Source organism: Poecilia mexicana, unplaced genomic scaffold, assembly GCF_051168715.1.
Source record: "Poecilia mexicana isolate PSO_F unplaced genomic scaffold, ASM5116871v1 scaffold_19, whole genome shotgun sequence".
NCBI lineage: Eukaryota > Metazoa > Chordata > Actinopteri > Cyprinodontiformes > Poeciliidae > Poecilia > Poecilia mexicana.
This window is the reverse complement of record NW_028263388.1, coordinates 1,444,220-1,468,708: the sequence shown is the minus strand read 5'-3', so window position 1 is coordinate 1,468,708 and position 24,489 is coordinate 1,444,220. Positions and strand designations below refer to the sequence as shown.

Below are 24,489 nucleotides of genomic sequence, written 5' to 3'. Positions count from 1 at the left end.
AATCAGTTGGTTAAGTAACATTTAAATCAATGTTAACAATAGAGCTGTTGTGTATTGTGTTTTTAGTCACCAAAGGCAAATTTCCACATGCATTTTGATTCAATACACAAGACTGTGATCGATATAATGTGATATAATTTACATTTCTTAACTTACAAAGACTATTCAATTATTATGACTGGCATCTGGTATTTATATAAAAAAATAAAACATTTTTCTTAATTAATACAACAATAAAAATAGATCACCTGTTTAAATTAGATTCATGTTCAAGTATATATATACACACACACACACACATATATATATATATATATATATATATATATATATATATATATATATATATATATAAGGCAAAGTTCACTGCAATAAAGTCGCGCCTCCTGCGTCACTTTCTGTTGCCATGGTGACAGTTCACTGTCGCTTAAGATGTGCAGTTTTCCAAATTACTTAATAGTTACTTAGTTAACTTATATTACTTGTTTCGTAACAAGTTATTATTTTTCTTGTTGGCTTTAAACATAGAAAATATTCACTTTAACTGTTGGGTTGAAAATCGGATGAAACTCAGAACCAAACCCGGTTCGGTCGATGTTTGGGTTCAATAAAAGCAACTGAACGTTCTTTGGTTGGTTATTTTACAGATTTTCTTTGATTTATGCTCATTTAAAGAGCCTAATTTTAATGTATTTTTAAATAAACAAAGCCGTCTTATTTGCTGAGGATGTAGCTGTTCCTGGCTCAGGTGATCCAAAGTAAATATTTTCATCTCCTAGGTACGGCTGTTTGGGCGGGATGGGACACACCTCTGCGTTGACGCGGACGCGCCGGCGGACTCCGGCTCACAGCAAACCCGTCAGCCGCAGGAGACGCAGCCGCTCCAGGTGAGTTCATTCATCACTTCAGGTCCAGTTGATTCACGGAGAAACCTGGCTGTCAAATTATTACCGATTGAACAAGAACAGCTAATAAGGAGAGCTGGAAGAACCCTTTGGTTTATTCTTATCTTTCTAACCTGGAATGTCAAACTTTACTGACTAAACTGGATGTACTGACATTTCCAGAGTTGAGCTCTGTACCTAGTTTAATTCCTCTGATGGAGTCAGAAAGTGTAAAAGGAACTGAGTGTTTGCTCTGTGAGCGGCGGCAGGAGCAGATAGACGGTGAGATTGCGCGGTGGCCGGACTGGTTGGGCGGCTCACAGGCGGAGACGGAAAACAATCGGAGGTTGATTTGAATGAAGCCGCCGTTTAGAGATTTAACATCAGGTTTAGAAAAATCTGTTCAAAGCTGAGATTCATTTTCTGTCTTTCCTCCAGGCAAGAAGATGACGCGAGTCATGAAACATCTGGTAAACGTGAGTATCTTCCATACAGACACGGCCACAAAAAACTACTCACTAAGAGTAGAAGAAAGTATAAAGTAGCCAAGAAAATACTCAAGAGTAAAGAAGTATTTGGTAAAAAGTAACCGATCAAATTATCCATCATTTAATGTTTTAAAATTACATCATCCGACAGACCAAAATATAAAGTTAAGTGGAAATTTTGGTATTTTAGGGACGAAAAGGACAATAATTCATATAAGTAAAAAAAAATTTAAAAAATCAGGCAAAAGAAAATGTTTCCAAATCAGTTTCTTTCAAAATAAAACTCATGAAACTGTAACAGAAACTGCAGGTGTGAGTCTGATGGTTGAAACATGTTTGTTTTTCATTCAGATTCCAGAAATTTTACTCAAGTAAGCAGAGATACTTCAGAATAAAATAACTCAAGTAAAAGTATAAAGTACAGTGAGGTAAAATACTTCTAAAAGTACAAAGCAAGTTAGCCGTTAATGTAACTGAGTAAATGTAATAATTTGCTACCAGACTCTGCTGGAAGAAATGATGTGAGATGAACTTTCTGACTTTATCTGTTTTTATTTTTGCAGCACCTGCTGACGTTCTCGCTGCAGGACGGGAACGTCCAGGGCGTGGAGGAGGCGCAGGCCCGCCTCTCCTTCCTGGCCGACAACAACAAACTGTGGAGCCAGAAGATGCTGCTGGACATCGGGAGCAACTCGCTTCGTTTCCGAGACGCCAGCAGTGAGGTGAGGCACGAGCCGCGTGTCCGTCTCAAACCTGCACAAATCTGTGTCTATATTCTGCTGACATCGAAAAAACACAGTTTTAGAATTATGATGTTTCCACTAAAGGGGCAGCATTGTGTTTTCCAGGCACATGGAGCCATTTTATAGCACAATTGTGTTTACAAGTTTCCTTCAGTTGATATAAAAATACCATAAATATCAAATATGACTCAAAAGAAATTTTACTTCCTGATTTAACTCCTTGAAATTGGGCATCTGTCTCTTTAAAAACTTCTCCCTCTTTCTGAAGCTCCACCTGACATAATGAGCTCACCAGCTGTTGGCTAATTGCTGCTGGCTAGTCTGGAGGAGCTGCGCCTCGAAGGCGGGGCTAGGTCCACCCAGGCGTTTTAACAGCTGAATGAAAACTATCTGTCTGTGATTGGCTGGTTTTTTGGTTTATTTACATACAACTGCAGTGTATGAAAGACACATGAGATTTTGCTATTTTTTTGGTTCTTTTGGTGTTCCATATGTGAGGAACACGATCCTCAGAGTGGATCTGTGTCAGACATGAATTCAGCAGCTGAGTGTGAGATTTAAACGTCACAAACTGTTGTTCATTTCCACATCAGTTTCACCGCAGACTGGCAGCAGAAATGAAGTTTTAATCTAAAGTGAATGAAATGTGAGGGAGTTAAAACACCAGCAGCCCTTCAGGCGTAACGCCGATGGAGAGAGCTGCTCTGTTTGCTGTTTTTCCTGCAGCTTTTTTAGGGAAGCTGCTCATTGAAAACCAGAGTCCTTGTCAAAGTTAGTAAACTCGGCTCCTTCTGGTCTGATTTTAGCTGAATTTTTAATCAGTTTGTTTAAATGTCTTGGTTAGTGGTGAAAAGCCAACTTTTAGCAAAGGACATGAATTTTATTATTTTTACTCAGATGTGTTTGGGACCATTGTCCTGTTGGATCATCCAATTATATCCAAGTTTCAACCATCTGACTCAGACTTCCATGTTTGGCTTTCAGGCCTAAATCTCTTCACTGACTGTGCAGCAAAGTGGTGGTGGCGTCATGCTGTGGGGTAGTTTCACAGAAAGTGTTATAATTTGGAAAAAATGAGGAAGCAGAAGGACTAAATACGAGTTCTTCAACTTTACATCAAATCATCAGCCAAATGGATGGAAATGTTTCATTCAAAATGATTCCTAATTCTCCAAGCAGGGCCGGCCAAAGTCTTTCTGGGGCCCAAACCGATTTTCATTGGGGCCCCTGTACTAGGATGTCAACACCAGATGCTTTATCATTCCTCAGTTACTCTATATGTAATACACTTACATTAAATTTACAGTAAATAAGTTACCATGTTTCATAACTTATATTTCAAAAACAGTTGCTGTGTTTCCGTTACAAATGTGCGCAAAAGTTTGTTGATATCCCACTAATGTCGAAAAAACAAAATTTCAGCATTGCGGTGTTTCCATTAAGTAAGAAATGCAATTAAAATCACACCTTAATTCTTTTGTTCATGCGATAAGTAACTAAAACGTGCTGTACCGTCATCTTCCCACTACTTCCTGTCGCCTTCTTTGTCGTTTCTGGCAGTAGTAACATCCAGCTGCTGATAATGTGACTCAAGTGATGCGAAAAAAGTGTTTCAATTGCAGTTTTGCAAAATACACCAATACAGCTGAAAAAACACTTCATAAACTTTGTACTGAAAATTGTGAGCTTTTTCTAAATTGCCATGTTTCCAATTAGAGATTTTATTTTCGTAATTTTAATTTGCTCAATTTTATGGCCAATGGGAAAAGCAGCAAGAGATTAATCTATTATTAGTGTACCAAATACAAAAATATATAGAGATAGTTTTTCCCTGACTAATAGCATTTAGTTTGTATTGTTCGATGGTATGTTGTTGCTCTTAGGAGCCCCCTGGTGGTGTGGAGGCCTGAAGCAGCTGTTTAACTCGCATATGCAGAAGTTTCTCCAACTGAAGTGTGTTTTCATACAGGATGAACTGGAGCGTTACTCATTCCGAGACATCTACCGCTGCGACACCATCGACACGGTGAAGCACTTCCCCTTGCTGCTGCTGCTGATCTGCCAGCGCGCCAATCAGAAGAAGCCAGACATTCACTTCTTCAACTGCGAACCGATGCAGGTAGGAGCGCTGGCGGCGGCGGTGGAGGCGGCGCCCAGCTCTGCTCGGCTTCCCTCACTGACGCTGGTTGTTCCCACAGGCAGAGCTGATCTGTGAAGACATTAAAGGTGCTGTTTCCGAAGTCTCCAGCAGCAGCAAGATGGCTCCCGACGCCGAAAGGTACGAAATATATGGAGGGAAAATCCTGGAAAACATCTGATGTCATAAAAACTCCTAAAGATCAAATCTAGGTTTTGATTTCACTTCTACTGTTGACATGGAGATAAACTCTCTCAAATTAACGCAAAACTGCAAAAACACAAACTTTTACCAAATATTTTTATCTAGTTTATACACTGAAAAAAGAGAATGGAGCTAAAAATACAAGTTAATTTGTTACATGTAATAAAAATAAGTTTGTCAAACTTAATTTATTTCTGTTTCTTTAACATGACAACTGTTAAAGAAATACTTAATTTGATTATTGTAACAAATTAACTCCTTTTTTTTGTAGTTGGATCACCTGTTTGTTTTTTCAGTGTAGGATAAATATCAAAACCAGAAATGGGTTCAGTACTAAAAAATAAAAATGTATTTGGTATCAAATACTTTCTGATACAAGTTCTGATAAAATGATAAAAACATTAATGATGTTATGTTTAATCATTACATCATTAGACAAATTAAAAATAAACTTATGTGGATATTTTGGTATTTTAAAGACCAGAATGTAAATAATTAATATAAATAACATAATCACATAACAAAATCAAATGTAGAACAATAATAATAAAACAAAATAACAAAATCAGTCAAAATAAAAAAAGTTTCCAAATTAATTTCTTTCAGCTTGTTTGAATTTTTGGTTAAAGACTAAAAGCTAAATTAAAAGCAACTTTTCAGTTTGAGTCAATAATTCCTTAATATTTATTTTAAAAAATAATTAGTCCCACTGGCAGATTATTTTGATTATAATATGGGAAAATGTCTCGTTATAAGTGAAATATTCAGCCAGATTTTTAATCAATATTTCCTAAAACAAGTTAAAATAATAATGACAGAGCTGGGTAGAAACCAGTTACATCTACTTCAGTGAAGTTTGGACAAAATGTACTTTTAGGAGTATTTTTATTATGCAGTACTTTCTACTCTTGATAAAATGTCTGGATTTTCTCCCACTGAATGAAAAACAACCAGAAACTCACCAGACTCAGACACACTTTATACCAATTATTGTCATTTTCATCCTTAAAATACCAAAATTTCCACTTAACTTTGTATTTTGGTTCTTCTGGTGATTTAAATATTAAATGATTGATAATTGATCAGTTATTCAGTAGTTGAGTAAACTTTTCACCAGATACTTTCTTACTCTAACTCGAGTTTAGTTTCTGGGTTATCTGCCCACTTCTGTTCAGGTGAGTTTAGTTTCTGTGTATGTTTCTAGTGGAAACCAGACGAGGACCAGGCTTAGCTTCAGTTTTTCTCAGAGTAAAGCGGCGATGGATGCGGGTCGATTTTGATGTTCTGTCATTTTCCGTCCGCGGCGCTGAAAAGGCCGGCAGGGCGGCAGAAACGCAGCAGGACAATGTAAACAGCTGAGACAGAAACAGACCCGTTTTACCGGTTTCTGCATAACTTAAGAAGGTGTGACAGTGAGAGCGAGGCCAGTTTGCTGACAGGATCACCTGCTCCCACTGGCTTCTCTTTCACCGACGCTCCAAGGGCAAAACGAACACGGTAAGACAGACAGAAACCCACATTTCTATCAAATTCATCCAGAAAAGAGGGAATTATTAGGTAGGATTTATTAAAAGTTAACTTCAAGCTTCTTTTGTTTTATTTTATTTTATTTCTTTTACTCGTTTTTTAGCAGTAATTCTGCTTATAAGATTAAATGGTTTGCATTTAAATCAGGGAGTCCAAACTTTTTAGGCCAAAAATGTAAAGTTGAAATAAAATTTTAAGAGCTTTTTTATTTTGACCAGCTAGTTAAACAATAAACTAAACACTAAATCCAGAAAATGTGTATTTCTGTAAATGTGTAAATCATCAATTGAAAACAAAAAAGCCTCCTTCAGGTTTGACAGATTTAAAGGAAACAAAAGAGAAGTAAACCAAATGCTACATTTTTAATTTTCTTCTGAACTTTTTTTTTTATCTTTTTAGCAACAAGGACAGAATATGGTTCAGTCTGGCTTCATTTTGATGACTTTCTTAAACTAAAATGCTCAGCTCAGCGTTTTAGCTTTTATCATTAAAATAAATTAAATTCAAAGCAGAAACCTGGATGAAAACTTTGCTTTGCTTTACCTGATATCAGTGAAAACTTCACCTCAACATTGTTTTAAATCAGCATCAGCTGCATGAGCTGTGATGAAGGGCCGCCAAGAATCATTCTGAGGGCCATAAAAGGCCCCCGACCCGCACTTTGGACACCTGATTTAAATATTCACAGAGGAGAATTTGTGTTGTGTGTCTTTGACTTCGTATTTGACTCTTCAGCCCTCGCGGAAGGGCATTTACACAACAAACAGCAGCTTTGACCTTTAACCCCTGGAGGAGCCCAGCAGGGGCGGTGCTACCCGGTTGGTTCCCGGGGCCAACGAGCATCATTTACATCATCATGTAGCTTCATAGGTTTTATTTATTCTGTTATTTTATATGATACATGTTTATAATACTATAAACGTAGCTAAAAATTAACAAATATAAAATATTTTAAAAAGTTTCATTAATACATTTAATTACTATCCATCCATTTTCTTTACACCCTTGTCCCTTAGTGGGGTCGGGAGGTGCTGGTGCCTCTCTAGCTAATGTTCTGGGCGAGAGGCGGGGTCACCCTGGACAGGTCACCAGTCTGTTGCAGGGCAACACAGAGACAACCATGCACACACACACACACACCTAGGGGCAATTTGGAGAGGCCAATTAACCTGACATGTTTTTGGACTGTGGGAGGAAACCAGAGTACCCAGAGAAAACCCACCATGTACAGGGAGAACATGCAAACTCCATGCAGAACGACCGGGCTGGGAATCGAACCCAGAACCTTCTTGCTGCAAGGCAACAGCTCTACCAACTGCACCACTGTGCAGCCCTATCTCACTAATAGTGATAGTTAAATATTTAGTTTACAAATTAAATATTGCGTTAGCAAGCTAAATATTTAGTTTTGCAAAATAAACATTTAGTTTGGAAAATAAATATCTATTTCTCAAAACTGAATATTTTGTTAGCAAGCTAAAGGCTTAGCTTAAATTAGTATTTAGTTACCAAGCTAATATTTAGAAAATAAACTAAATATTTTATTACTAACAAATATTTTAGTTAAAATATTTTGTTGGCAAGCTAAATATTTAGTTACAAACTAAATATGCAGTTAGGAAGATAAATGTTTAGTTTACAAACTAAATTCTGGTGGATGGGCCGCCCTACAGCACGCGCCGCTCTGGGCAGCCGCCCACAAACAGCTCCTGAAGCCGAGGATTTAAAAGTCGCCTCTCGTCTCCGGCAGGAATCCTAAGAGCGAAGGGAAGATGTACGAGCTGTACGACATCCCGAGCCCTCCGTTCCCGTACGCGCCCAACGCGCCGCCGGTCAACCCGCCGCCCTACCCTGGGCTGAAAGGTAAGAGACAAAACGGCGGCGTCCGTCTGTGTGTCAGCAGTGAATCTAAACCTGATTAAAAGAATCATAACTGAACCGATTCCACAGCAAACGGACCAAACGGGCCGGACATCTCCTTCCTGCGAGCAGAGAGAGAAGTGGTACGCTCCCGTTTCATTTCCTCTCTTATACACTGCAAAAACACAAAACCTTAACAAGGATTTACTGGTTTCTCAGGCAAATATGGTTTTATACTTAAAATTAGACTAACTTATAGTAACTTTTCAACAAGATATAGGAGCTTCTTTTAAGTCAACAATTCCTTAATACTTAAAAAGTTTTAGTTCCACTTATAACAAAACATTTTTCCATATTATAACTGTAATAATCTGAGCGAAAACCTTTTCATCAATATTAAGGAATTATTGACTTGAAATACAAAAATGTGTAAATAAATTACACCAACAGTCAAAGATTAAGAAAATCATGTGCTATAAAGTTGCATTTTGATCAAGACATGTTTGTGTAAAACAAAATATTTAGCTTGTAAACTAAATATTTAGTTAGGGAGCTAAGTTAGTTTGCAAACAAAACATTTAGCTCAAAACTAAATATTTTAGCAAGTTTTCAAACTGTTAGAAAGCTAAATATTTAGCTTAGAAAGTATTAGCTATATTTACAACAAGATATTTTTCCAATGAGAGAAATAATCTTCCATTGGGACTTTTAGTTTTTCATAAATATTAAGGACTTATTTACCTAAAACAAGCTGTTCTGTAAGTTTGTTTTGTCTTATTTGCAATAAACTAGACCAAAAATACTTGGTAAGACTTTGTGTTTTTGCAGTGCAGTGTTTGTTCCCCAACAGAGTGAATAACGTTGTGCCTCCCGTACCTCAGACGATCCTGAACCACTGCTTCGACGACATCGAGTCGTTCATGGGGAAGCTGCAGCAGACGGCCGACGCAGCAAACCTCCTGACCCTGAGGAAGAAGAAGAAGAAGAAAAGCAAGAAGCAGACTGCTGAAGGTAAACGCCGCCTGATTCTTTTCAAAGTAAAAGCTTCTCCTCAGAGTGGGAATAACTGGCTTGTTTACTGGTTTCCAGATGATCTGCTGGCAGAAAAAGCCCGGCCGCCGTCAGAGGACGAGTTCATCGACATCTTCCAGAAGTTTAAATACAGTTTCTGCCTGCTGGTTCGTGTTTTTACTGGACTCACCGTTTATCGGCTGCCGAGCCTCCAGATGTAATGACTAGCTGTGGTTTTTCCTCCAGGCTCGGCTGAAATCCACCATCGCCAGTCCGTCATCCGAGGAGCTGGTGCACCACGTCTTCAAACCTCTGGATATGGTAGGTCTGGAGCACGAAAACAGGAAGGCAGGAACAAACATGAAGACAGGAAAAAACATGAAGACAGGAAAAAACATGAAGACAGGAAAAAACATGAAGACAGGAAAAAAAGATGAAGACATGAAAAACATGAAGACAGGAAAAAAACATGAAGACAGGAAAAACATGAAGACAGGAAAAAAGATGAAGACAGGAAAAACATGAAGACAGGAAAAAACATGAAGACAGGAAAAAAAACATGAAGATAGGAAAAAACATGAAGACAGGAAAAAACATGAAGACAGGAAAAAAACATGAAGACAGGAAAAAACATGAAGACAGGAAAAAAAACATGAAGATAGGAAAAAACATGAAGACAGGAAAAAACATGAAGACAGGAAAAAAACATGAAGACAGGAAAAAACATGAAGACAGGAAAAAAACATGAAGACATGAAAAACATGAAGACAGGAAAAAACATGAAGACAGGAAAAATAACATGAAGACAGGAAAAAAAACATGAAGACAGGAAAAAACATGAAGACAGGAAAAAAAACATGAAGACAGGAAAAAACATGAAGACAGGAAAAAAACATGAAGACAGGAAAAACATGAAGACAGGAAAAAACATGAAGACAGGAAAAAACATGAAGACAGGAAAAAAAGATGAAGACATGAAAAACATGAAGACAGGAAAAAAAGATGAAGACATGAAAAACATGAAGACAGGAAAAAACCATGAAGGCAGGAAAACTGGAAGGCAGGGAGACATTTGAGAGAAAATGTATGAAGAAAGGATGGAAGAAAAGAAAGAAAACCTGATGATGTCACCATCCTTGATTTTTTCCATCATTTCCATATTTTTCTTGTTTCCAAAGAAACATGGAGATAAAATATTTTTAAAGGAAATATGAAAGATTAAATCAGCAAAATATAGGAAAATTTCTCCTCAGTTCTCAAAACTGTAATATTACTGAAGGTGTTTATTTAAATCAACATTTAAATAATACAATATTATTGTAGTATTATTAAAATAATATTATTTAAACAAGACATATTATGTCTTGTTATAGTTTCTTATTTATTTAAATCAGAAGCTGGACTAAAAGACATGTGGCATAAAACAGCTAAATGTGATAAATGGCAAATGTCCTTTACATGTTCAGAGTCGATCAAGTCCAGAGGACTCGAAAGTTCTTCAGGTCGTTCTCTAAGAAACCAGAGAAGAAAAGCGGCTGGCTTCAGCTGCAGGTGGAAAAACACCTTGAAACATGTTTCATCTCTAAATACTGGAACATATCAGCAGACCAGCAGCTTTACTGGAAACCAGCAGCTTTACTGTTTACAGTTCCCAGAGGAAGCAGCCGGGTTCTGGTCCGGTTCCTGAACCAACCCGGTTCTGGTTGGAAGCTCAGATTAGCAGGTTTTACTCAGCAGAAAAATCTAGACCTGTTGAGTTTTTCTACTTCCTGTTTTCAGCCAGAGTCTGCCTGTGATTGGCTGCTGGATGTTTAACTAATAGTTTCGCTGGTCCTGGTTGGTTCTTGCCCTCAGATGGTGAAAACGACGGGTGGTCCGGCGTTCGGAGCGTCGGTGTCCAGCCCGGCCATGACCAGCTCGGCCGTGTCGCTGCTGCAGGAGACGCTGAACGAGGACGAGGCGGCGCTCTGGACGGCTCTGGGTCCCAACTGGACGCTCCATCGGTCAGTAGCAACAGATCAGCTGCAGAAGATCTATCAGTCCAGTTCAGCCTTTTATTTGACACAAGATCGTTAATACTGTAAGACAGAAAGCTTGAGACTAAATACTTACTGAGAAAACTAAATATTTTGTTAGCAAGCTAAATATTTAGCTTCAATTTAAATATTTAGCTAAATATTTTGTTTGCTACCTAAAACTTTAGTAATGTAACTAATTATAAAGTTTGATTTGTAAACTACATATTTAGATAGTTTAGAGCTAAATGTTTAGCTTGGAGCTAACTAGTTAGTTATTTAAGATTTTAGAGTCTAAGCTAGAAATTTAGTCAGTAAACTAAATATTCAACTTGCTAAATAAATGCTTTGCAAATACGTCTTGCTAAATATTTGGTTTGAAACTAAATATTTAGCTAGCTCCAAGCTAGATAATATTAATATTTATAATTTTTTAAATATACATTTATAATTTATATTAATATGTACAATTAATATTATAAATATTTATAATTATATAAATATTTAGAGTTAAATAATTAACTCAAAATATGTCTATAAATATTTAGCTCAGAGCTTAATATTTCGTTTGCTTGCCCACTAAATATTTATGGAACTAAACGTTTACTTTGCTAGCTAAATATTTAGATCAACAAGTTAAATATTTTGCTTGCTAATGAAATATTTTGTTTCAAACTGTGGCATTTATAAGTGAATGAATAAAATATGATAATATGTCTTGTTACAGGTTAATAACCCAAATTGTTGCTGTAAAATAGTTGCATTGTTTTTTTTACACTTGCTGCTATTCCAGCTGTTTCTGTTTATAATTCCTGAAACCAAAAGCAGAACCAGTAAGTTAATACTGAACACACCTGAGCTCAGGTGACGACAGCAGTCAGTAACGCAGTGTTCCCTCCCAGCGCTCAGCTCAGAGGACCTGTGGCTCCGTACAACCCGGTGTTCCTGAGCGGCTGGAAGCCGGAAGCGGTGCGGGCGGACGGGCAGGTTTGGGAGGATCCGGTCGAGTCACAGCACAAACATGAGGCCCACCGAGTAAAACAGGAGGTACGGAATACCTGAGCCTGGCTCAGCTCACCTGGTTCACCGAGGCGCCGGCGGCGGCGCTGCTGCACCTGAACGCTGCTCTGACTCTGAGGGTTCAAAGGTCAAACCACCTGAACCAGCTGTATTTAGTATTTACGAACTAGATGTTTAATTTGAAGCTAAACACTTAGCTTCATGTTATTCTTGGGCTTCAGATTTAGCTTGAAGCTAAATATTTAACTAAAAGATGCTGGTACAGATTTCACTCTACAGAAATAATTTAACGGTCAAATTGTTGCCGTAAGCCTCAGTTGGATTCAGATTAAATCACAAACAGCTGGACTTTATTTACTAATGACGTGGCACCTGACGGTTATCAGTAGAACCGGATTTTATTTAAGGTATCAAAGTAAACGAGGTGCTAAATATGAATGCAGAAAATGCTTTTTCAGCTTTTCATTTGTGACAAAAATTAAGAAAACAATGTTTTCTTTTACTTTGGCTTAAATCAGTGGGTTTGTAATTTAAAACCCACTGAAACAGACTGAGATGAATGGTTTTAACTCATGACATCATTTCCTGTTTACCTGCAGCAGCAGGTGCAGCATCCAGCTCCTCCAGAAATCAGAATCTACAGCAAAGAGTAAGTCCTGTCCGGCGCCGTGCGGCTCTCTGGCTGCAGGGGAACCTCATGGCTGCCTGTGCTGCTTTCAGGGACGGACCGCCGGCTGAGGCCGAGCGCCTCTACATGTGCAGCTACGACTTCATCGCCAGGAACAACAGCGAGCTGTCAGTGCAGCAAGGGGAGACTCTGGAGGTCAGCCTACAGAAACCCACATAAAATCAACCCAAAGATTATTAATCAAGCAGTTAGTAGGAGGTTGAGCGGATCGAAAGATTTCTCATTAATTCATTTTTTATTTTCTTTTTTTAAAATTCAAAGTTATGTCTTTTAACTCAATAACTGATATTTACCAACAATATATATATTTCACTGCCGACACCTTTGGAAAAAACACAAACAGATACAAATAAATATCGGTTGCCCAGTTTTGTTTATGGGGCTGATATGATATGATACTGATATGTTTTTAAAAAATGACGATATATTGGCACCAACGTGCATCCATAGTACATTCAAAACAAAACATAAGCAGTTTTTATCTTAAACATAAGTTTCAATATGATGGCCTAATAATGCCACTGCCATAAACAAACGGTTATTTTTCATGAAATGTAAAACTTTGAATATAATCAAGGCGTTTGCTTGATGAATGTGTGAATTCACAGAGCAAAAAAAAGTTATATATACATATATTAGCTAGAGCTAGCTAGAGGCTTAGTTCAGGTTCTGTAGATAGCAGATTTTCGACTTATAAAACTCTGCAAAATTACATTACCATCTGCAATATTCTAGAAAAAACTAGGACATTTCTAAGATTAATCTAAAAAATAATCTCTGAAAACTATAAATAAATTTTTTACATTTTAAATTAATAGCTAAATAACTGGCTAGCTAGCTGGCTAGCTTAGTAGCGTCTATCATCGTCGCTGGGTCACTTCTGTTGACAACGCATATGATTTATTTATTTCCGATTTTCCTTTTGTACACTTCTAATATTTATGACGTGTTTTACCGGTTTTCCCTGATCATTTCCGTCTTTAATCAGGTGCTCGAGTCATCCAAGCGCTGGTGGAAGTGTCGTAATCGGTTCGGCCAGTCGGGCTTCGTGCCCTTCACCGTCCTGGAACCGGTGGATCACATAGAGAGTCCCACAAGCAGCAGGCCTCCCAGCGTAAGACACACACACACACACACACACACACACACACACACACACACACACACACACACACACACACACACACACACACACACACACACACAGCGAGCTGCAGCATTGTTTACCTCCCCGTCGTTGCAGCTTCCTCCTCTGGCTCCGCTCATGAAGTCGGCCAGTCCGGTCCCGCCGAGCCCGCCGACCCTGATGCTGACCCCGTCCCACTCACCGCAGCGGCCCCGCAGCTCGGCCACCTACAGCCCGCACGGCCCGGTGGCAGACGAGACCGATAAAGGTGAGAATCTCTTTCTGCTTTGTTTCTGAAATATTCAACACGTTTCCCTGAAGGGCTCGTTGCTGATTTTTGGCCCAGAAACGATGTTTAAGTAAATATACAAAGTGTAAACAAATGGTCTTTGCATGTTTAGTGCTTCGCTTTTTCCTCAGTAATCAAAACTACAAAAATATTGTTTATCCTGGAATATAAAATATCTACGACGACGTGTTAGAAGGGAAAAAGAGGAATACATTTCTGCCAAAAAGAGATCAACTTTGAGATTAATATAAGACATTTTCTGGAGGAAAAACCTAAAAAAGTTGAAACATTTAGATTTTTTTTTCTGGAAAAATTTCTGAATTTTTTCAAGAAAATTTTTGACCATCGGAAATCAGAAATTTCTAAATTTTTCTTAGAAAATTTGTAGAAACTTCAACTTTTTCTAGTACATTTTTGACTTTTTGAACTCAGAAATTTCCACGTTTTGTTTCTCAAAATTTTCTGACATTACTCTAAAAACCTCCTTTGTTCTATCAAATTTTAAACTTTTCAAACAGAAATTTCTGTTTTTTTTTTTTTTTAGATATTTTGGTGTAAATTTACTCCGTTTTTCTGTCTACCGTGGCCCTAACACGCCATCGTGGATTTTATATTTAAATGTATTGTTTTTGATATTGAAAAGGGAATAACAAATTAAATTTTCCATTAAGTTACATTATTTTCCTACTTGTCATAAAAACGTTTGCCATTTTATTCTCCATCGCTGTTTTCTGTGATTTCTTCTGTCTTGTGATGGAAATCGATGCGTTCAGGCTGGTTTATTGATTATTTGTGTGTGAACATGAAGTGATGCTGGTGAACGACGAGCTGCTCCAGAGGCTGACCAACGGAAAGGCCAGCCTGAACAAACCGCTGGTCATCCACCGGTCCGCAGAAACCTCCGTCCCGCTGGACTACCACTCTCCCCCGGAGGAGGTGGCCGAGTGGCTGCGGGGGAAGGGCTTCAGCGACCCGTGAGTGACCGCCGCCTGGTTCCCACGCTGCTCAGGCAACCTGCGGGTCTCACCTGTGTGTGTGTGTGTGTGTGTGTGTGTGTGTGTGTGTGTGTGTGTGTGTGTGTGTGTGTGTGTGTGTGTGTGTGTGTGTGTCAGGACGGTCCAGTGCCTCAGCGTGCTGACGGGAGCGCAGCTTTTCTCGCTGAATAAGGAGGAGCTGCGCGCCGTGCTGCCGGATGAAGGAGTCCGGGTCTACAGCCAGCTCACTGTGCAGAAAGCACTGCTGGAGGTAAAACCACACTTCACACCTTCAACACCGACCTGTTCAGAAAACATTAAAGCATCAAACACGTCGGACTTTACCGAGGCACCTAATAAAAACCTCGGTCACGTGGCCGACGTTCTTCTAACCTTGTAAATATTCCCATTTCAGAATAATATTGAAAACAGCAGCGTGATGGTCCGACGTCCCTAATACGAAATTTTCTTCTAAAATAAATTAAAAAAATTAACATTTCGAGAAAATTTCTAGAAAACCTTGGAAAGTCAAACATTTTCAATAAAAACTGACTTCTTCCAAATGAAAAGCAATTAAAACTTCTGAAATTTAGAAATTCCCACGTTCCAGTTAGCTTAAAGCTAAATATTTAGTTAGCGAGCTAAGCCTTTAGCTCCAAACTAATATGTAGCTAACGAATGCTTAGTTAGCAATCTGAATTGCTAGCCCACAATTTAAGTAATTTCAAGCCACATATTGCTAATTATTTAGCTCCAAGCTACATGTTTAGCTCAGAAATTAAAATATTTACTTTAAAGCTAAACATTTAGTTTGAATCTTCATTTATGGTGAAAGTATGACTTTTAAAAATGTTTTTTCTTTTTTTTTTTCCTCAGGCTAAATAAATACTTGGCTGTTAATTTTTGACTAATTTTGCAAATGGCTCCTTATTGCTTGTCTGGAATAAAAAAGTTTCCAAATTCAGACTTTTTTCATCATTTTAAAATTTACAAACTTTTTTTTTGTTGAAAAAACAAAAATCTGTTTTTAGATTTTTTTAAAAATCTAAACCTTTATGATTGTTGACGAATGATTCTGAAGCCTTTCTATCCCGCCGGTACTGCTTGGTTCTGCTAACCGGGTCGCTCCAGGTCCAAACCGCCTCCAACTTGGTTGTTTTCTGTGCAGGACGCCAAGCGGGCCACAGAGCTGGAGGCCGTCATGGAGAAGCAGAAGCAGAAAGTGGATCTGAAGCTGGAGAGCAGCACACTGTGAGCTGCAGTGTGAAGACGCTCGGCTGGTTCTGATCCGACTCAGGCAGTTAAAGTGACTTTTATTCTGCTCATTTAAGGCATCCAGCAGTTTCTATGGATGAAGACGTTTTCTCTGCTGTGCAAAATAAATATTTAAGCTCCTTCTGGTCTTGGTTTCACTTATTTAGCTGAAAATCCAAATGAAACAAAAACGAGACAATAAAAGTGTTTTTGTTTTTTTTATTGTGACTTTAAAGAAAAGATTTCAGCCAAACTGAACAAATCAGGGGAGCAAAGCATCCATTCAATCTGTTCTCTACTCTAAACGGGCCGTAATGACTGTCGGATCGTTTCCATGCCAACAGTAGATGCTGTTAAATTAAAGAGAAACAGTGAAACTAACAGAAAACTCTCACCAGAACTGAACAGAACCGGGTCGAACTCACTACTTTTATTCTTTTTTTAGTTCCAGAATCAGAAAATAAAAAGATTATTTCATGTTTTTTTTTAAAGTGGAGATGGAGCAAGACTACAAGTTTAAAAACTGTTTGGGTTTGAATTAGAAACGGTTTAAACTGGGAGACATTCAAGAAAAGCATGTGACGGCAGGAAGGAAGCCTCCGAGGGACAAACAGGGCGGGCCTTCCACACTAACATATTTACAGACCTTTATCAAAAAAACATCAGAAAAAAAGGAGTAAAATCAGTTGCATTTTATGATTTTTTTGTTGTTGCTAATTTAATACGTTTGCAGCCACCTGGTCTGATGAAACCGAAGTCATGTCATGGTTTAGCTGGCGGTGACTGCATGACCAAATATGGAGACGATGAGACGCAGGAAGGCAACGACTACATTTAATAAAAACGGACAGAGTGGAGAGACGGGAGGCAATGAGGCGCCGCCGTTTGGTCTTCAGAAATCTCCGCCAGCGTCTCGCTCCTCCCCCCGGCGGGAGTCCGACCGGCCGTTCAAACTGTCCCGCTTGTCTCGGTCCCGGGAGCGGTCTCGAGACGAACGCTCGCGGTCCCTGGACGACCTGAGAGAAACGGCCAATCAGACGGTCGATAAGCCGACAGGTAAATCTGATAAAATCACGTCAGAAACAAACATTTACATCTGCAGTCATTCACTGAGAAAGACAGAAAGAAAGAAAAGGACAAAAACACAAAGGATAGAAAGAAAGCAAAACAGAAAGAAAAAAGAAAGAAAAACAGAAAGAATACGAAGACAAAGAAAGCAAGATGGAAAGATAAAGAAAAAGACAAAGGCAGAAAGTAAGATGGTAAGAAAAACAGAAAGATAGAAAGAACAAAGAAAGCCACATATCTAGCGCCCCCGTGCGGGGCCGCCCCCATGCGGGGCCGCCGCCGCCCTGCAGCCCTACTTGTGTCTGGAGCTCTGCTCGTGGCTGTGGCGATGCCCTCGGCTGCGGGAGCGGGATCTGCTGCGGTGCCGCCGCTTCCTGTCCCTGGAGCGTGAGCGCGAGCGGCGCCGGTCCCGGGACGAGGAGCGTGAGCGCCTCCGTCTGCGGTCACGTGAACGGGACCTGAAAAAAAGAAAAAAGAAACGATAAATAAACACAACAAATCGCTTCAAATCCAGAACTTACCCTAAAGCTTTTCATGAAATAAAACCTCAGGAACGTCCAGTAAGCTCACCTTCTATGCTCTCTGCTGCGTGACCGAGTCCTGAGAAACAAACAGGGTAAAGTTACCACAGGGCACCATGACCACCGAACGCCCAACGTTTCCATTCTTACCTTCTCCGCATCCGTTCCTCTTTTTCTCTCTCCTCTCTCCTCTTTAGGCGCTCCTGGTTCCTTTTCTCCTGCTTCTCAACCACTGTTTTCTGGTAAAAAAAACAAAAATATTTAAAGAGAAAGAAAATCTATTTGAAGGAACACTTCTAATCTTCATATTCACTCCAAGTTCAGTCAAAATTATTCTTAAATAATTTGATTTTCTTTCAGAATGAGCCGTTTTAAGGCTTCTTGTCACTTTAAATCCAAATAAGCTGCTACTGGCCATCAACCCAACTCAACAATTACACTCGCATGAAAATGGCTGCAAAATAGATGTGCAATGAGAGAAACCAGCTGACCAAACCTGATGGAACTTTGCTTGGGTTGCTAGGTAATGGACAGAGTTCCGCTGGGGTTGCTAGGTAACAGAGAGTTACCCAGCAACCTTTTGTGACATTACATTCCAAAAGTTTTTGAAACAATTAATTTTCCCAACACTGAAAGAAAATGAACTTATTGCAAAATAACAGCTGGGTGTTTTTTTAATAGCTTATGGTCTTTTTTGTTTTGTTTTTTATTTAGAACCAGTAGAAACTTAAATCAAATTAGAAAAACGTGTAAAATGTGAATTTTGCATACTAGCTCACCTTTAAAAAGCGTTTTTAAAGGGGAAGCTCAGCACGTACCTTTAGTTGGTCCAGTTTCTCCCTGATCTGGATGAAGCCCAGGTGAAGCTTCCCACCAAAATGGTCGGCCAGGCGGCGGTCGTTGTCATGGAGACCCAAGTAGGCGGAGCAAACCTCACAGACTCGGAGTTTCTGTTGTTGGAAGCTGGAGGCTGGCATGGAGTTTCTGTATTCCTCCTACCAGACGAAGACGAGGGCAAAAGAAACCCCACGGTGTTACTTTTAAGAAGAGGAAGCACTTCCTGTTCCTGGTGGTTCTCCTGACTCACCTCGGCATCCTTTTTCCTGGTGCGGACCTTCTCCACCTCCTGCAGAACCTTCTGGGCTTCGTCCACGTTGCCCTCGGCGCCGAGCTGCTCCGCCTTCGCCAGCAGCTTCCCGATCTCCTCGTTCAGCTCATGGACCTTCTCAGCCTGAAACGCAGCAAGGCATGATGGGTTTAGCTGCGTAGCCAACACACACACACACACACACACACACACACACACACACACACACACACACACACACACACACACACACACACACACACACACACACACAGGTGAGTGAAGCTCCACCTTTGCAGCCACTTCTGCGCTGATCTCCTCCTGCGTCTCAGCCAGCCGTTTCTTGGCTAACTCTGTCCGCCGGTCGCAGTCGGCGATGAACGTCTCCAGGTGATCCACGGCCTTCAGGGGAAAAACAAACATTTATCTGATCATTAAGTCTGATTATCAATAACCAATAATCATTTTCTGAAGGTCGTCACTTACATCAAGCTCGAAAAACAGATCTCTCTCCTTGGAGGCGATTTCGTAGTCAGCTCGCAGCGCCAGGTCGTGGATCTTTGTGCATTCGCCCAGATCCATACGCTGCAAAGCAACAGAAATTATTCAACACAATTGAAATCAAACTCGTTTATGCATCTGAATATGTACAAAATGGTTTAAGATGCAGGTTTTAATAAGTATTTAGTGTAATTTCCCTCTTTCTATCCAGAAAAAGACAAACTTTCATGGATTTTACATAATCAATTAGGGCTGAAATGTTTCCATTACAAACGTGCAAAACTCTGTTGATATTCCACCAATGTCAAAAAAAACTATTTTGCAATTACGGTGTTTCCAGTACATAAGAAATGCAACTAAAGTCATGTGAATACATTTGTTCACATAAAGTCATTAAAAAAATCATCATCATCCTAAAGCTACTTCCTGTCGTCTTCTTCGTGGTTTCTGGCAGTAGTAATGTCTTGTTGATGATCACATGACTTGTGTGACCCCAAACAAAGAGCATTTCCATTGCAGTTTTAAAAAATAGACTAATTTTGACACAGACAAAACAAACCCAACTCAAAATTCTCATGTTTCCATTAAGCTAATTTATTTTCAAAAAGCCTAATTGTGAATTCTTTGGTGAATGGAAACACAGCTGGTGACCAAAAATCCTCAAGTCAAATTATCTGCTTCCAAGCTTCGTTAAATATTCTGTAAAGTCTTTAATTGCTCCCACCAAAGCACAGCGTACTGAATCGTTTGTGTTTCACCAAAACGCTTCCGCGCCATCGATGTGTGTATGCTAAGCTAAGCGGTACTTTTAGTGGAAGATGTGCGCCAAAATTAACAAATCAAAAGTGTGGAAACATTTTAAACTAAAATTAAGACGTCAAACAGAATTAGCTTTCAACAACAGCATGAACAGAAAACAGCCACTCCAGACATCAAACTCTGTTTTTGTTTGTTTATATTCACTTTGCAGAGTATGTGGTAATCTGTGGTAATCTCAGATTTACAAAGAGGAATATTTTGGCTAACGTTAAATAAACAGACTGACCACAGCAGCATGTTTAGCTAACAGTGTGTGAAAAACAGACGACTAAGCAGTTCTTACAGCTCAGCATCAGATCAAGCTGCAGCTAGTTTACCGTACCCAACTCTTCCTCCTCTTCAGTAGCTAGCTGCTCAACCTCTCACAGCTAAGCTAGGTTGATGGAATCAACCAACACTTTGGTTGCCTAGCAACAACCAGCTACTACCAAAACATACTCAGTTTGGAGAGATTCACAATTCATTTTATTTGTTGTTTGTTTATTTATTTTGGACATTTAAAATGTTTTCCATTATGCCATTAAAACATCAATATTATTGTTTATAGCGATAACTTCTGGGCCGGTTTGTCACCCGGTACCGGTTGCCATGGTTACTGGCGTATTTTGGGGCGTGAGAGCGTGACCCACCGTTCCAGACAGGATGTCGTGCGGGCAGCAGTTGAGCAGGTGACTCTTGCAGACTCGCTCGTCGGTGAACTTGACCCTCTGCCGCGTCTCGTCGCCTGAAACAAGAGAAGAAGAGTGAGGAAGAGGAGGAAGAGTTAGGCTACGCTAACGTTAGCTGCAGCTGTCACAGGTACAAACCTTCCCTTTAAGGGAACTGGACTCGTATCTGTTTCTGTGTTAATCATAGTAAACATAGATGTTAAACATGTAGATCTTACTGCTGTATGTCTGGTTCTTACCTTCCAAAGAATCAATAAATCATGTTAAAGGCCCACACTGCTGCTGGAAGCAGACACACCGATCCAGTATCAATATCTGTATCGGTGCCGATATCGGAAAAATATCAGTGGCAATGAGTCCAATCTATTTAGTCTATTTCTACTCACTTTGCATTATATTACTAACTCCTAAACAAACTTTCTGAACTTTTCTGACAGTTTGTTGCTGTTTATATTTAATCTTTTGTTTTTGGCTGTTTAAATCCTAACTGCACTGACTGAACAAATTAAAGTTGTTTTATTTTTACGTGTTTAATTACAGAGTTAGTCATTTGTAATTCAGTATGTTTATGTCTGTTTAAATAAATCCAGCTGTTTCTGTATCAGATCGATACTAAACCTCAGATATCGGCACTTAAAGAGAAAACGTGGATCGGTGCATCTCCAGCTGGTAGCAGTGAAATGAGATTTACTTCTAACTAAAAGCATAAATTATGTTTTTAATACTTTCCTGGACAGAAAAAAATGAACTAATGCACAAAAAATGAAAATCACTTTGATAAAAATCTCCAGCCAAGCCTTTCATAAAAATAAAACACTTAAAAAAAGAATCCAAGGGAAAGAAATGCGGTTATACACACTGCGATCTGCACCACATACTGTACCCTTCTGCATCTTCAACACCTCAGCTGCAGAATTTTAAACCCGCTGCAGAAAAGTTTAAATGGGAACAGATTTCTGGCCCAAACCTGCAGTAAGAAGTTGGGAGTCATACACAAGTCAGATTGTAAACGAGTGGATTGCTAATCTCTAATCTGCCGTGTAAAGGCGTGCAGCCAGTCGGCTCGTATGGAAACAACGCAACTAGACGTGTTAGCTGAAGATAACTGATGTGCCACTGAGGAATTATACGATTATTTAAGTAAAAAGCTACAATAAACTGCGGAAGGCAGAGAAATTGTTTGGATATTGATCATAACAGCTTTAAAAATCATGTGTGACTCACGGCTCGATGAACATGAGGCTTTTCTGCAACTCCCTTGCAGATTGATGTAGGCTGGCAATGATACACTGAACCTTAATGAATAAAATAAAGGGGCCACAATTGTTCAGTTTGTATGCAACACATGTATGGGAAGAATCAGAAATGAATGTGATCACACACGCACACCACACAGACCCGCTCTGACTGAACAGATGGAACCGCCAGCGCTTCAGAGGCCACAAAAAACAAAAAACGCAACAAAAAAACCTGAAAACGTCGATAAATTAATCCATTAACTAAGACAAACATAGTCATTTCTATTTGCATCATTTATTGTTTTTCTACCAAAACCTGGATGATAAAAGTCTTCAGCCTGGTGTTTTGGTCTCTTATTTTGAAGGATAATTTTGCTGAATTCATTTCATTTGTTGTTTTGTTTTTTTATTTTAGATATTAAAAATGTTTTCCAGTTCCAGAGTTAAATGTTCGTTAAAATTTAGAGTTTGAAAATGTGTTCTTGCATTATTACATTACTGGAAAATAGTCTCAAACAACAATATTATCGTTTATCGCAATAAATTCTGGACGATTGATCATTTAACATTAGCTATGGTGACAGGGCTGATAAATGATTAAATGCTTTCAGTGCCTCCAAAAGTACTGAGTCTTTTCAAATTTATAATTTATAACCACAAGTTTTAATTTGATCTAAGCCAGGGGTGTACAAAATACGGCACAGGGGCCATCTGAGGCCCTTGAGTTGAGTTTATGTGGCCCCTGACTGCAGTTCCAGAGTCGAGGTTCAAGTCAGGTCAAGGTCGGCCATCTAAACATCAAATTAAATTCTTCATGAAAAGAAAATTTTTAGGTGCAAACCAGAGATTATCTCTGTTAATTAAGCACAAAATTTCCTTTGACTTTAGTTTAGATGGAGAGAAGATCAAACATTCAGTGATTCAAAGCAAAATCAGACACATTGGTTAAACTGGGCTGAAGAAACAGACACATGTACAGCTCAGACCTTTTGCTCTGAACAACAATCATCCCCAAATTTAGCTAAATGTGCATCTATGTATGACCTATGACCTGTGTGATTTCAACATTCAGTTTCTTCAACAGAAACTTTTATTTAATTCATTTAAATATTGGCTGTTTAGTTTATTCAACAGAAAAAAAATTAAAAAGTAAAAAAAAATAATAATAATAATTAAAAATACAAAAACTTTTTTGTGACTCTCTTGAACTTTGAAGCTTCAGAGTTTTGGTAAAAAGTTTGGACAATTATATTTACATTAAACAATTATTTGACTATCATTTCAAACCAGAGTTATTACCAGTTGCAGGTTGTAGGCCAGAACCAGAACATCTGCAGTTAGGCTAAATTACAAACATGTGAACTCTTCATAATTTATGGGAAATAGGTCCCAAAACCCAATCTAAAAGGCACCATTTTAAAGATGCATGCCACACTTTGAGATTTTTTTTCTTTACTTTGTGTTTATCCAGTGAAATATTTGGTTGGTTGTGGTCATAATGTCAAAAACTTCAATACTTATGCAAGGCACCTTAAACACGTCATCAACTGATGTTAGCGCAGAGTCATTGTTATGATGTATAATATTAATTTAATGAACTACTGCATCGATTAAAACTCGTATGTACTTTGAAAGCAAATTTAATTTCACAGAAGCTACATAAAATTAGCATTTAAAGCCAATGTGTGGCTGAAATTTAACTAAGTATTAAAAATTAAGAACAGTAGTTAGGAGTTAATTATTCCGTTATAAGCGTAATCCGGTGGGTTAGTTGGACATGGTCCAGCGCGTGGCAGTATGGCGCCGGCAGCTTTCCTAACTCCACAATAAACACTAGACGAGCTGGAGCTAACTTAGCCCACATTCTAGGCAGCATAAATGCACATATTTATGTAAATTTAAACTAAACATGGCGGATGGATACAGTAAGCGCTAAATTTAGAACTCATTTTAAGGCCTGGAAGCAGTTTTCCTGTGTTAAGAAGCAGCGCTCTGTGGTACATCCATTCAAGCAGGTCTGTCCACCACTCGCCAACACAAGCCAGCCTCAGCAGAGCCTCCATCTTGGCTAGCTCCGTTAGCTCCCACAGCTACTCACCATCCCTGGCTGTTCCCATCAGCTGGTCGAGCAGCGCTCTCATCTGAGCCTGGGCGGACATGGTCTACGGTGACTCCGTCGACAACCGAACAACTGGACCAGCTCTTCTATTTGTTTACCAGGTTGAACCGTATTTTTTTCCAACCATCACCGCTAACTGCTTTTCTTTACGTCGCGAACTGACCCGTTTCCGTTTAAAATTACGGAAATGACGGGTAACTTCTATGGCGCTACAGATCTAAGATCAACCAATCACAACGCTCTAACAC

The 24,489-nt window shown here is 39.1% G+C and overlaps 2 protein-coding genes across 4 annotated transcripts; one reads left to right on the top strand and one right to left on the bottom strand.

Annotated features, from left to right (window-relative positions):
* Window positions 1–811: 811 nt before the first annotated feature.
* eps8l1b (EPS8 signaling adaptor L1b) lies at window positions 812–16,361 on the top strand. Of its 2 annotated transcripts, none has more exons than XM_014968286.2 (19): window positions 812–887; window positions 1,323–1,360; window positions 1,936–2,094; window positions 4,085–4,234; window positions 4,314–4,393; window positions 7,734–7,846; window positions 7,934–7,986; window positions 8,725–8,854; window positions 8,933–9,021; window positions 9,101–9,175; window positions 10,709–10,857; window positions 11,772–11,916; window positions 12,492–12,538; window positions 12,610–12,712; window positions 13,566–13,691; window positions 13,821–13,971; window positions 14,801–14,966; window positions 15,105–15,237; window positions 16,135–16,361. In XM_014968286.2, the coding sequence occupies exons 2-19, from the start codon at window positions 1,331–1,333 to the stop codon at window positions 16,219–16,221; spliced, it is 1,986 nt and encodes a 661-aa protein (XP_014823772.2). In that variant the 5' UTR covers window positions 812–887; window positions 1,323–1,330; the 3' UTR covers window positions 16,222–16,361. The 2 variants fall into 2 exon arrangements, with proteins under 2 accessions (XP_014823772.2, XP_014823770.2); XM_014968284.2 differs by having other exon boundaries at window positions 12,489–12,538.
* Window positions 16,362–16,425: 64 nt separating this feature from the next.
* Window positions 16,426–24,426, bottom strand: luc7l (LUC7-like (S. cerevisiae)). 2 transcript variants are annotated; one of them, XM_014968293.2, is made up of 10 exons: window positions 24,221–24,426; window positions 20,846–20,940; window positions 19,383–19,481; window positions 19,188–19,298; window positions 18,897–19,040; window positions 18,628–18,804; window positions 17,960–18,048; window positions 17,859–17,888; window positions 17,585–17,746; window positions 16,426–17,236 (listed from the first exon to the last, which is right to left on the bottom strand). In XM_014968293.2, the coding sequence occupies exons 1-10, from the start codon at window positions 24,279–24,281 to the stop codon at window positions 17,113–17,115; spliced, it is 1,092 nt and encodes a 363-aa protein (XP_014823779.1). In that variant the 5' UTR covers window positions 24,282–24,426; the 3' UTR covers window positions 16,426–17,112. The 2 variants fall into 2 exon arrangements, with proteins under 2 accessions (XP_014823779.1, XP_087857243.1); XM_088001117.1 differs by lacking the exon at window positions 24,221–24,426 and adding an exon at window positions 21,768–22,102.
* Between the last annotated feature and the right edge of the window lie 63 nt (window positions 24,427–24,489).

Excerpts from the sequence above, each read along its gene's own strand:
- luc7l (XM_014968293.2), bottom strand. The coding sequence starts at position 24,281 with ATGTCCGCCCAGGCTCAGATGAGAGCGCTGCTCGACCAGCTGATGGGA. Across the intron at positions 19,299-19,382 it reads ATCTGTTTTTCGAGCTTGAT|GCCGTGGATCACCTGGAGAC; the intron begins GTAAGTGACGAC and ends TTTCCCCTGAAG. Across the intron at positions 18,049-18,627 it reads AGAAACTGGACCAACTAAAG|AAAACAGTGGTTGAGAAGCA; the intron begins GTACGTGCTGAG and ends TTTTTTTACCAG.
- eps8l1b (XM_014968284.2), top strand. The coding sequence starts at position 1,331 with ATGACGCGAGTCATGAAACATCTGGTAAAC. Across the intron at positions 4,394-7,733 it reads ATGGCTCCCGACGCCGAAAG|GAATCCTAAGAGCGAAGGGA; the intron begins GTACGAAATATA and ends CGTCTCCGGCAG. Across the intron at positions 8,855-8,932 it reads CAAGAAGCAGACTGCTGAAG|ATGATCTGCTGGCAGAAAAA; the intron begins GTAAACGCCGCC and ends ACTGGTTTCCAG.